Source organism: Pelecanus crispus, chromosome Z (assembly GCF_030463565.1).
Source record: "Pelecanus crispus isolate bPelCri1 chromosome Z, bPelCri1.pri, whole genome shotgun sequence".
Classification (NCBI taxonomy): Eukaryota; Metazoa; Chordata; class Aves; order Pelecaniformes; family Pelecanidae; genus Pelecanus; species Pelecanus crispus.
The window spans coordinates 24,724,414-24,737,947 of NC_134676.1; the positions used below are offsets into that span (position 1 = coordinate 24,724,414).

The following is a 13,534-nucleotide window of genomic DNA, read 5'->3' on the forward strand; positions in this document are numbered from 1 at the left end:
TCATATTTTGGCTGTTACGTAATTTGATTTTCGACCATCATTTCACAGCCTACAGCCTCTTGGCTCACATAAAAACATACAGAAAGTTGATGCGGGATAATTCTCCACTGAACTCTTTGTGTATGTATTTGCCCCTACCGAACATGCAGGGCTTGCAATATTGCAACATGCCTCCAAACCCATACGTATCTAAAGCATATCATCTATACACAGAGACCCTGTATTGCTGTAATGGCTCACGTTTGTTATGCTGCATTTCTCAGCCACAACTTCTCTTTTGACTCTTTGGGTAGTCATTCCAAAGAATAGGAAGTTCTTTAGGACAGTGAAGAGCCACAAAATGGTTTTGACACAAGAGTAAGAATATAGTAACTGTGGTTCTCTCTAAATTGGGGAGATACAGATTTGATGGGTGGACTGTTCAGTGGATAAGGAATTGGTTGCATGGTCACATCCAGAAGGTAGTGGTTAACGGCTCGATGTCCAAATGGAGACCAGTGACAAGTGGTGTCCCTCAGGGGTCTGTACTGGGACCAGTGCTGTTTAACATCTTCATCAATGACATAGACAGTGGGATCGAGTGCACCCTCAGCAAGTTTGCAGATGACACCAAGCTGAGTGGTGCAGTTGACACACCAGGAGGACGAAATGTCATTCAGAGGGACCTTGACAAGTTGGAGAGGTGGGCCTGTGTGAACCTCATGAGGTTCAACAAGGCCAAGTGCAAGGTCCTGCACCTGGGATGGGGCAACCCCCAAAATCAGTACAGGCTGGGGGATGAAGGGATTGAGAGCAGCCCTGTGGAGGAGGACTTGGGGATACTGGTGGATGAAAAGCTGGACATGAGCCAGCAATGTGCGCTCACAGCCCAGAAAGCCAACCGTATCCTGGGCTGCATCAAAAGAAGCGTGGCCAGCAGGTCAAGGGAGGTGATTCTGCCCCTCTGCTCTGCTATGGTGAGACCCCACCTGGAGCACTGCGTCCAGCTCTGGGGCCCTCAGCACAAGAAGGACATGGACCTGCTGGAGCGGGTCCAGAGGAGGGCCACCAAAATGATGAGAGGGCTGGAGCACCTCTCCTATGAGGAAAGGCTGAGAGAGTTGGGGTTGTTCATCCTGGAGAAGAGAAGGCTCCAGGGAGACATTATTGTGGCCTTTCAGTACTTAAAGAGTGTCTATAAGAAAGATGGGGACAATCTTTTTAGCAAGACCTGCTGGGACAGGACAAGGAGTAATGGATTTGAACTAAAGGAGGATAGATTTAGACTGGATATAAGGAAGAAATTTTTTACAATGAGGGTGGTGAAGCACTGGAATAGTGACTGTCAGTGGTCAGTAGCAGCTTTCTAAAATGGAGTGTAAGGAACATGCCATGTACAGAAACCCTTGTACAAATATTCCTATTATGCAGAGTACCATGCAGACAACATCAAATACCTTACTTTCCTCAATCTGCTGTAGCAGAGTCCTACTACATTTCAAGTTTGTTTGGGTTTTTTTCCAAATACATCATTTTGAATACGCAGATAGATTTTTCATTTACACGCCTTTAATTCCCTGAAACCAAGGAGGCATGGGGAATTTAGTATTACTATTTGGAAAGCAGGCTCCTCACATTTTAAATATCTGCAGAGACAGACATTAAGGGCAACATATACATCTCAGCTTTTTAACCCTCTCTCTCTCAGAGAAATAGTCTTATACACGTGGTCTCCAGGACACTAAGTCAGTGGACAATCTTACAATTTTTGCACAAAAATCAACTAAGGAAAAACAGCCTTCTGTCAGTGGCTTAAATTCACTGCAAGGCACTCTAGTAGAACGAGTTGAAAGGCTGCATAAAAAACAGGGTGAAAACTGTTTAATGGACTAAGAGTCAAGGAATTAAGAAGCAAATGGATACAACTGCCATCAGAATTACTTCTTGAAATCGGAGCCCTTCTCATTAACAGAGGAAGAAACCGCAGGATGAGAATCAGACACAGGGCTTCATGGGAAAAGAAATGCTTTGGATGTCCAGATCTATTCAACAAGGCTAGGAAATTGTCCTGACAGAGCAACGTAAGAGTGTCTTGTATAGAAAAGAAATCTTGGCAACAAGTGAAGAAGCGCAGGAAAAAGTGGAAAAGTGCCTCAGAAAAGAAGCATAACTATCCTGGACCTGCAGGAAGAAAGGAATGTGAAGAGTCCTGGCTGGCCCTACCTCACTACCAAATGCCTTAACTAGTACAGAATTTGATGGGGAAATGTTACTTGTTATTACAGAATAACAGTATATTACTAACCTATAAGCAACTGACATGCAAAAGGGCAACCATGTCCACAAAATAAATTTTCTTTTAGGACTGCTATTGGGATGATAACTGCCAAATCATCCCCAGCTGCCTAAAACCCCTTAATGTTACAAAAAAAAAAAAAAAAGGCAGGCATGGTTGTGGTCAGCTCTACACAGGTATGCAAAATGAAACAAGAAACTTTTTGCCCCTCTTGAATATCTACAGCAATGCCAAAAACATTGCAGTTCTTTAGATTATGGACCACAAGACTTACAGGAGTTTAGGATGGCTGCTATATATGTATACCTTCTGCCCCCTTAGAAAATCTGGCAGCACTGGCCTGCACAAGCAATGCATATCTCACAGACAAATGAAAGAGAGTATAGCTTGCCCATGAGGGCACATGAATGAGGAACAACTAGCTGAAGCATTGTGAAGTTAATCTTGTACATATACAGTAAACATAAACCAGTTCTGTAAAATCTCTCTCCTTGAAAGATTTAAAAAATCCACCAATTGTGTAATACTGCTAATGCCTCCCATATGGGCTTCAGCAGTGTTGCTAGAGAGATATGCTGCATACTAATACCAGGGTTAATGCTAACAGCAGCCATACCACACTGCTTAGCCATACTTACTGAATTACAAGTACAGTGGTACCTGGCAAAAATACAAGAGTCTGTATTTAGAGAGAGCTCATTCACTGTCTCACAAAAATTAACATGTACAAGCCCATTTAAAACCCAGAGAAATAGCAAAATTATACCACCTGTGGTACTCAACATTTTTACTGACACCAGTCTAACTTACAAATGGAGGTGTATTTGGCATAATCAATAAAAACATCCTATGACCCTGATTCTTTATTCAGGCAAATAAAGATTCCTCCAGAATCAGTTCAGTGGGGCTGCAGAATACATTGTTGCTAAAGCAGTAAACCACTTGTATAACTAACTCAAGTGGGCTCCAATCCAAGGAAAAGATTTTTGTATTTCAAGATATTATAAGTCATTAATTTCAAAAGCTGTTATCTACTAAGTGCATCTCTAACAGTGTAGCAGAGGGAGGGAGAAAAAAAAAAAAAGATGCAGGTTTACAGTCTCAAAACTTAAACTTCATGAAGTTTTTTTGCATGGAATCACTTATGTTCCTATAAAAGCACTGTAGCTGCATCAAAGAGAACTCAATGTTTTGTCAAGCATAGTGGATTTGGTCTTCTTTTTGAAAAACATAAACTCTTGGTATGTGATGCTAACAACAGGAGATGACATTTCATGCAATGACTTTTGAAAAGTGTTATCTCTTTAAGTGAGTAAGGTTTAAAATGTTTCTCCGTTTAAAACTTTTGTATCTCAAAGACCAAGTTCTGCCCCTTTAGAGATATACACACACACACAGAGGCATCTCAACTTCCCCCAGAAACTTACGGGCTGTTTGGTACGCCTTCTACTTGATCTACTGACACACCAGTAGGCAAATTAATAGCTCTGAATCTTTCCTCCCAGCAGGAAAAGACTCATTTGCTGCAAAGTTTAGAAAGCCAGTCACACATGTCATTTGGAAAAACAACTACTTAGTACCAGGACAAATCAAACTAACCATCTTAGCTATACAGAAATGTAGTACTAGAAAACTCCTAGGGTGTAAAAGAAAACAAAATAAAGGCATTTTTGAAATTCTGTCATCTTCTCTTCCATGCTTGCTACAAAGTGTAGCCTAGAATGCAACCCTCTGGCCCTACCATGCTGTGCAGGTGCACAGGACAAGGAATACTTTTGTTCATAATGTATATGCTTGCAAGTTAACCAAGGTATTGTTGACAAATTCTGTAATTCCTACTTTATGATCTGTAAGGTAAGAGAAGAAAGCAATTGATTGAAATGGAAGGGAAGCTGGGTTAAGTGCTCTTCAAAAATAAGTCACAATATTATAGTGTACCTTGTGACCTCTGAAGTTTTGGGCTTCTTTGAAGGTAAACTATGGAGAGACTATTTCTTAGGGAGTTTCTGAAGAAACAAAAAAAGGAAGCAGGCTACGAATGAAGGTTAAAAAAAAAGTCAGCAAATAAAGAAGAACTAACTTCAAAAAGGCAAACATGCTTCTACACTGGGAATGGGATGCACAAATGAGAATATACAGAGACTCTCACAATGAGTCTTAAAATGGCAAAGCTGAGAACCCAACATTGCGCTAAGAAGTGAGATTATCACATCTGTGATGCAGGAATACAGGAAGCAAATGCAAAGACTACTTTTTGTCTACCAAAAGACTTGAGATAAGAGAATCATACAAGTTTTTCTCCTACTTTATGAAAGAGTTTTAAGGATTCACCAGGTTCATCTAAAGTGACATTGTCTTAACAACATTACACTATTAATCAACTTCATAATTAAAACCTGTCTGCTTAGTATTCTACTTTCACGTGTCCCCAAGAGCCCAATTTGGATGATTACAGGATAAAATATTAAAGTCTGAGATTTAAATATAGTCTCCAACAGAAAAAATCTAGGTGAAATTTCAGAGAGCAAGCACTATACAAAAAAAACAGGTCTCGTTTTAGAACACTGATTCAGAAGAAAAGAAGGCAAAAGCACAGTAACACACACAAAAGTATTGTAAGTGTTCAGAGTAATTGCTATTCCTGTTATACAAAGTCACCCAACATCCCAAGACCCTGTAATAAGCTTTCTGTATAAGGCCTATTACCTACCCTTCAGTTCCCATTATAAGAAGGTATCTAATTCTTATCAAATTCAGGGATGCTCAGAAGCTCCGCAGTGAAACTGAAGGAAGATGCTTCTGCTGACAATAGTACCATAAAATCATAGAATCATTTAGGTTGGAAAAGACCTTTAAGATCATCCAGTCCAACCATTAACCTAACATTACCAAGTCCACCACTAAACCAATCAAGGGTAGACTAGACTAAACCATGTCCCAAAGTGCCACATCTACCTGTTTTTTGAATGCTTCCAGGGATGGTGACTCCACCACCTCTCTGGGCAGCCTCTTCCAATGCTTGACTACCCTTTCGGTGACGAAATTTTTCCTAATATCCAACCTAAACCTCGCCTAGCGCAGGTTGAGCCCATTTCCTCTCGTCCTATTGCTAACTACTTGGGAGAAGAGACCAACACCCACCTCACTACAACCTCCTTTCAGGGAGTTGTAGAGAGCGATAAGGTCTCCCCTCAGCCTCCTCTTCTCCAGGCTAAACAACCCCAGTTCCCTCAGCTGCTCCTCATAAGGCCTGTGCTCCAGACCCTTCACCAGCTTTGTTGCCCTTCTCTGGACACGCTCCAGCACCTCAATGTCTTTCTTGTATTGAGGGGCCCAAAACTGGACACAGTATTCCAGGTGCGGCCTCACCAGCGCCGAGTACAGGGGGACAATCACTTCCCTGCTCCTGCTGGCCACACTATTCCTGATACAAACCAGGATGCTGTTGGCCTTCTTGGCCACCTGTGCACACTGCTGGCTCATGTTCAGCCGGCTGTCAACCAACACCCCCAGGTCCTTTTCTGCTGGGCATCTTTCCAGCCACTCTTCCCCAAGTGTGTAGCGTTGCATGGGGTTGTTGTGACCGAAGTGCAGGACCTGGCACTTGGCCCTGTTGAACCTCATACAGTTGGCCTCGGCCCATCAATCCAGCCTGCCCAGGTCCCTCTGCCCTTCCTACCTTCAAGCAGATCAACACTCCCACCCGACTTGGTGTCATCTGCAAACTTACTGAGGGTGCACTCAATCCCCTCATCCAGATCTTTGATACAGATATGAAACAGAACTGGCCCCAGTACTGGGCCCTGGGGAACACCGCTTGTGACCTGTTGCCAACTGCATTTAACTCCATTCACCACAACTCTCTGGGCTCAGCCATCCACCCAGTTTTTTACTCAGCGAAGAGTAAGCCTGTCCAAGCCATGAGCTGCCAGCTTCCCAAGGAGAATGCTATGAGAGACTGTGTCAAAGGCTTTGCTAAAGTCCAGGTAGATGACGTCCACAGCCTTTCCTTCATCCACCAGGTGGGTCACCAGGTCATAGAAGGAGATCAGGTTGGTCAAGCAGGACCTGCCTTTCATGAACCCATGCTGGCTGGGCCTGATCCCCAGTTGACCTGCACTTGCCTGTTGAGTTCACTCAAGATGAACCTCTCCATAATCTTTCCTGGCACCGAGGTCAGGCTGACAGGCCTGTAGTTCCCTGGGTCCTCCTTCTGGCCCTTCTTATAGATGGGTGTCACATTGGCAACCCAAGTATCAGGAAATAGTTATCATTTTTATGCCTACAGCATAAAGTCTGGCAGCATTAAAGAAGCTAAACCTGTTCCAATACTCACCATAGTGAATTGAGAATGCACGTTATTTTTGTTACCATATTTGTGAAAGTAATACCATATTTCCATCACCACAATTTTGCTCTCCTGATTGGGAATCAGACTCTTACTCGGACCACTCTCTTACCTGCCTTATTATCTGCTAAGAAATTTTCTGTAATCCCCTACCCACTTAGTAAAATAAGTGCTCTGCAGACTGCAGGGTGCCTGCAGGATGATGACAGAGAAGCCCATACACCAGGCACACTTAACACGGGTAGGATCTTGTGCAAAGACCAGCAGCTTAGCAGGCATGGTAACATCTCCATGGGATTAGCTTGGCATACCTCCACACCAGTGAGGCTACCTGGTTTTAGCATACAGCTAGTGTGGGGTACAAAAGTCTGTCTATGTTGGTCAAGCACACACCCCTAGGGAATCAGCACCCTTAATACTGGGTTTTTCTCCCAGATCAGAGCATGCCACCTTTGAAAGTATCATGGAGGAAAGCCATCTGCTGCTAAGAAAAGCTGAGGTGCTGTCTTCATTTGCACAGATGAGGGTAATGACTCCTTAACAACTCTGTCACACTTCTCAGATAAAGTTTGTTGTAGTTGCAAACTTTAATACTCAGCTAGGACTAGGTAATATTTTCAAGTACATCAATTACTTGCTGAAAAATCTGGTTTTGATCAACACAAAACTATTCATAATGTTGAACTGAAACTTTCCTACTTTCCATAAAATACTAATACACACAATGACCAAAAATGGTTCCAGTGTCAAATTCAATGAAAATGTAGTTACCCCATACAAAGCAGAGCTGCATCAGCAGGACAGATTCAGGAAACTGCTTTCAAAACACTATTGCAGTGGCTAAAAAATAACTTAATATTTGGTAGTATAGGTTCAAATTCCTTCAGGTAGAAGAGGTTATTAAAGACCTCTCCAACACGTTAGGTGTTTAAAGCACTGTAGCTATACCCTTCTCTTTTGCATATAATGCATTAACTCTGGTTCATTAGGAAAGAGATCCAAAATAGAATGAAAACAAGCATGTTATCATTTCAGTCATTCATTTAGAGTTATTTAAAGTTAATGGATTTACATGCTTATATTAATGTAAATGTATCTTTATTCATTCCAACCTAAAAAAAGAAAAATCCATTCTTCACATATGCTGATACATTTTATTAGTAAGAGCCAGGATAGCTAGCAGTTTCACTAAAAGCCTGACTGATCCATTCAAATTGATTAGTGTAGCCTTTGGGATTATTTTTAGAAATTACAGTTATTATAGTAAATAAATGAATACAGACATTCTATCGTGAAAGCATGTCTAACTGAACTTAAAAGTTCAGCAATGCTTTATAAAGGTAGGTATTACTAGCCTGCAGATACTACACTGAGGCACTTCGTTGATTTAAAACATAGGTATATACTTAGAAGTGTAAACTTCTTAGAAGTAAACTCAGATGTTATTTTTACAACTCTTATGCCCTTTTTTAAAAACAGCATACGCAAGTCCTAAAGAAACTCTGCAGCTTACTCACATAATTACTAAGCCCCCATAATGAAGAATAAAATAAGTCCTTAAATATTTACTACTTCTTGCAGAAAAATCTTAACTTTCAACGGGTATTATTAAAGTTCCCTGAAAACTTGCTCCTTTTGCAGTTAAAGGCCTGCAAGTTAGCACTGACTTAAGCCTTCGTCTGGAACACAGAACTGTTCATAACTATGCTGGGAACATCCTACCAGTACAGTGAAGCCAGTACAGAATATACAGTAATAAAATGTATTAAAGCACAACAGTGAAAGAAAATAAACAACCATGCTTTGCAGTGCCAGAATAACACTAACATCAAGTTATTCAGTCATAACAGTAAAAATATAGTGTTGCCAATGAAGCTTATACATACATATTTTGGGGCTTCAACTGACAACGATACCACCTACAGATTACACTTTTTCACTCACTGCCTAAATTATACCAGTAAAAGCTTAACGTGTAGCACTGCTGTAAAGATGCAGTTAATTTCACGTGTGAGCAGCTCTAATGAAGGAATTACTTGTACGCAAAAAAATTGAGCATAAACGAAGGCCTTTGTGAGTAACCGTATTGTATTTTGAATTTCATTCCATTTATTTTTATTAGAGACTTTAATATTTGTTTTAAACTTCTTAGACTATAAAAGCTCTCTAAATCACTCTGGCATTTAATCATGCTAATTGTTACTATGTAGTATTAATGACCGCATGTAACAATTACATTTGAAATCTGAATGCAAAAATACATGCAAGTAATTCATTAGCTTTTCTTTCCTCTCAAAAAAATAAAAAAAAAAATTGTTCCTTATACAAAACAAAACCAACAAAAACCACCCATCCCAAAAGAACCCAGCCACTTTTACACCTTCTACACAAAATTCCAGAAGACATCCATTATTTTAATCACTATTTAAAAATCTTCTGCGGTGAACACAATGATTCTACAAATAGGTCATATACAAAGCAGTACAGAATTTGACCTGGAAAGTGGAGACTAGAACAAAAAGATCCTAATCCAAATAAGTGCTGCTGCACCTGCTGCTATTTAAACAAAATAGAAAAGAACAAATAGTGTTCTTGAACAATGGGGAAACTGATCTCCTAATAAAGTACAGTTGCCTACCCATAACTGCAAAGGACAAACAGGAATAGGTTTTTCAGGATTGCAAGATTACAGTGCAAGCTCTTTTGAATTTATCACAGTAATGGTGGAATACAAAACAAACATATGCAGGCTTTGAAACCACCTATTAAAACTGTCACTTCTCATCTTAATTAAGCATAATAAATCAAAACAGCTACAAAGCAGATTCTCACATTGCCTGAATCTGCAAGAATCTGTTTTTCAGCAGAAATACTATTACAGTAGTTGAGGTTCTGGCTTGAAATTCTTATAAAAAAAGTATTATATATGGTTAACAAAACATTTTCCAGACTGTTTTGTTCTCCATAATCTTATGAATTCTTTTCAATTATAAAAGTATAAAATATTCAATAGAATCCATCTGTTCGACTGGAATACTTTGCATTGGCAGTTATGACATGAAAATAACAGCAGAAGCAAGTAATTTGCAGATCTTACTTTTCCAAATTCCTAATCTATAGTTTAATAGTCTGATATATTTAAGACAAGCCATCTATTAATTTTTCTCCTCTTAAGATTACCTACCAATTATATTACTTTACAACCAGCCTATATATATATATATATAAGGCAAGAACAAGAACGCTACAGAAATAACATAAAATAAACACAATACTTATAATGACCATACCTAGTAATAAGAACCGCATTATCATGGTGGGCAATCCCATTTTCTGGAATGGTGTTTCCATCACTTTGGTGGGAGAGAATGGATTTCTGCCACTTACAGAAGCTATCGAGGGACTTGTCTGCATGGTGGTTTATCTCCAAGTTTGGCTGCAATACAACATGCATACCAGAAATGTTCCAAACAAATTACTAAGGTCAGTTGTTAAGCCTTTTGAAAACTAAAATGGGACTATAATTAGAAGCAGTGGTTTCTAGGAATAAACTCTTCTTGCCAAATTTTATCTCTGTAAAATCTGACCCCAAGTTCAGTTGTGTATTACTGAACAGGCATTCTTTCTGCTCCAACTTTAATAATGATTATGTCAATACATAGAAATCAGAATATCAAAATATAGACCTAAAAATAGAACTGACATCCCCAAAGGTGTATTAATGTTCACCTGAAGTAAGAACAGATATCTTTTGAGATGATACATGAGGAATATTCCTTTGAACCGTTTCATCTTGATTAAAGTAGTGAAAGATTACAAGATAGGTTTTGTACTCAGATGCAGCCATTTCAAGCAATAATTAAATGAAATCTATATTACGCAATAAAGCAACTTGTATTTCTGGGATATAAAGCTTAGCACAACAGCTCTTACCTGATCTTCAGTGAGGACAATTAAACGTGTCACTATAATATTCACAACGTTTCCTAGACTGGAATCACGATAAAGTTTGGCAACCTGACCTCCAGAAAATAAGAAAAGGCACAAAGTCAGACAAGAAACACTACTTGTTTCCTAAGTGGTTAAAAATTAACCTAGTTTCTCGCTCAATGTAGTTTCATAATGCTAATTATCATTATCACCTAAATAAAAGTTCGTTTTGGACCAAAAAATGACCAGTAAAACAAACTTCTTTGTCACACTTTTCAATCAATCAAAACTGTTTATACCTTGTTTCATAATTCATCCAGCACAAGGAGCATTTAGACTGTTGACTTAAACAGAATAGAACTGTAGAATCTAAATGTAATCACATGAATTTAAAATTAAAGACAAACAATTTAAAAGTGATCACAGCATACTTGACAGAAACAGTATCGCATTTTTCCCATGATGCTAACATTTGCCATATTATTAACTATTTTATATATAACTATTAATTATTAATTAACTATTAATTCCTGCAAGCTGATACGTATTTTAAAGCATAATTCATGCTAATAAATAAATACTTTACAGTTGCTTTATCATTTCAGTACATGCATATTTATGTGAACACAGAGAGGGATGAAACTTACAATATTCATTACACTCAAAATGTAGTGTTCAATGTCTTTGCGACCATGGTATCCCACCATCATTTTGTCTGCCACTACCAGCGTTTCCACAAACCGTTCAAGGCTTACTGATCTCTTCTGTCGACTATGACTACTTAATGTGTCATTGACTGGAAGTGAAGTTGGAAAAGCAGAGGCATCACTCATCCACCAAGGTCTACTGCTTCTTGTGAGGTCTTCTAGGAACCAAAATAATTAAACACTTCAGAGGGGTCACTAATAAAACTCATACAAAATGCATCCATTTTATGTTGAGAGTACCATCTTCAAGCTTCTAAAAGGAAGTCTTTCTTGAGGCAAAGAAAAAAAAATTTTTTTTTTTTTTAAATTTTAAAATACCTTATATAATGGAAAACCGACTTTGAGTTCTAATAGTCTCAATTCTCGTTAACTTGACTTAGGATAATAAACCATCAATCTTCTCTTAATGGACCTGATTCTGCACACCTATGTTAATACTAAAGATTAGTTATAATTAACCACAAGCACACCTCCAAATTTTAAGGATAAGAACAAGACAGCTATAACATTTGGAAAAAACATACCGGAAAACAAAAATTTAAAATTAAGGTAAAAGGTATCAAAATATACTAAGGAATTAAACACACTGATAAGGCACCAAAAGAGTTTTTTCCCTCTTGTGAAACTCTGTAATTATTAGGCAATTATGCTTATATGCTTAATAGTTTTCGGGCCAAATAAATTAATTTTCTCTTCAGAAAGCTATCAGATTATGTTTTATCTACCTTGCAAATTAACTATAATAGGAAGTTTAAAATAGCCTGACATGGGATAATTGCTGTAGTTATTTTTAAGTCCAATTTTAACTCAAATATGTTGATTCTTGTACTTGTTTCACATAAATATATAGAAAAAATATTTCTTGTATGAAAAAGATTGATTATTAAAATCCAGCTGTAATTATCAGCAAAACAAACACTACAAACTTACTTTGAATTTGAATTCGAATTCCTGTCCTCAGGACAAAATTGAACCCGCCCTTCCCTGCAAAAGTGGCATTGTTGTGTATATTAAATATCCCTTTTCCACCAAGGCCCACACAGATCTCAACCTTAAGTTTATCAAAGTATATTGTCTGGTTTTACCTAAGTAGGATTTTAAAATATCTAAGGTGTTCCTTCTAGTTGTGGATGAACAGAAGAACGTTAACAATTACGATACATTTATAATTTGTACAGGACTGCTCAAGTGACCAATTTCTAAGATGCATCCTTACCTCTACTAAAATGGGTTCAGCTAAGGACAAGTTGAGATAGGACCAGTACCTTCCATGAAAAAGCAATGCTTCATGCAATTCAGCTAAGCACACTATTTTCAAAGAGCAATAACTATACCACAAAGAATGTATGTTCAGGTCAAAACCAGGAATACAAAGCTTCAGCATTCCCACTGTTGCATTGTTCCATAATTTCTGAGGCCACAGCATTGGCTTTAAAAGGTGCATATTTTAGAAAAGTTAAAAAAAAAAAAAAAAAAAAAAGAGAATGAACCTGGTAGCTGAAAAATGCCAGTAACAAAACTGTCCTCATTCTGCAATGGGTATAATCCATTCTAAAAAACTGTATCAAGTGTTAAAGCCTGTTGAAAATTCTATAATGAATAATAAGCTTTTTCCTGATTTTCCTCTCTATTCTATGAAATTCAAAGTTGCTTTAATTGTTCAAAGATTTTCATCTCACTTAAGCAGTGATTTAGGAATGTCTGGAATTTTCTCTGACAGCTTCTGTACTAACATTTTACAAAAATTCACTCTTCATTTTCATATAATAAATGGTGACATTTGACGGTTTCTGGTGTTCTTAGAGTGCTAGAATTACTTTAGAAATGCAATACTGCTTCCACATTCATTCATAGTTTTTCACTCAAAGGTGCAAACCTATTCTAAACATTTGAAAACTGATGAGCTCACACAGAAAACTTTCAGAGAAAAAAAGAATATATTCTTTTGGTCTCATCTTGATAGCATCTTTCAAATGAAGGTCCCAGAAGACTTCACAAAACCAAACATTTCTCCTTTTCTTACCAGATGAGAAGCTTAGGCTTTAGCTGGTCTCTAAGCAATGGGAAAGCTGGAAAAAATCCTGAGTACTTAGGCTCACACTCCAGAATCTATCAATGCTTATGCTGTTCTCCTTTAAAAACACTAAATAATGCTGACTGAATTTTCTTAAAAAAGCTAAAACATGTCAATAAAATTTTGCAATATATTTAACAAAAACAGCTCTGTGGCAAGTTATGTTATCTTTCCACCATATTCCTAGATTAAAAAAGAAA

General features: G+C 38.1%; 1 protein-coding gene across 3 annotated transcripts in view; it reads right to left on the reverse strand.

Moving 5' to 3' along the window:
- ADAMTS6 (ADAM metallopeptidase with thrombospondin type 1 motif 6) overlaps window positions 1-13,534 on the reverse strand; it is a 153,716-nt gene that overhangs the window by 125,853 nt on the left and 14,329 nt on the right. For 2 of the 3 annotated variants that reach the window (XM_075726449.1, XM_075726448.1), the window contains 3 exons: window positions 11,201-11,418; window positions 10,557-10,640; window positions 9,914-10,059 (listed from right to left, as the gene is read on the reverse strand). In XM_075726449.1, the coding sequence (XP_075582564.1) occupies window positions 9,914-10,059; window positions 10,557-10,640; window positions 11,201-11,418 (448 nt within the window). The remainder of the gene's footprint in view (window positions 1-9,913; window positions 10,060-10,556; window positions 10,641-11,200; window positions 11,419-13,534) is intronic. The other variant, XM_075726450.1, reaches the window with a different exon arrangement.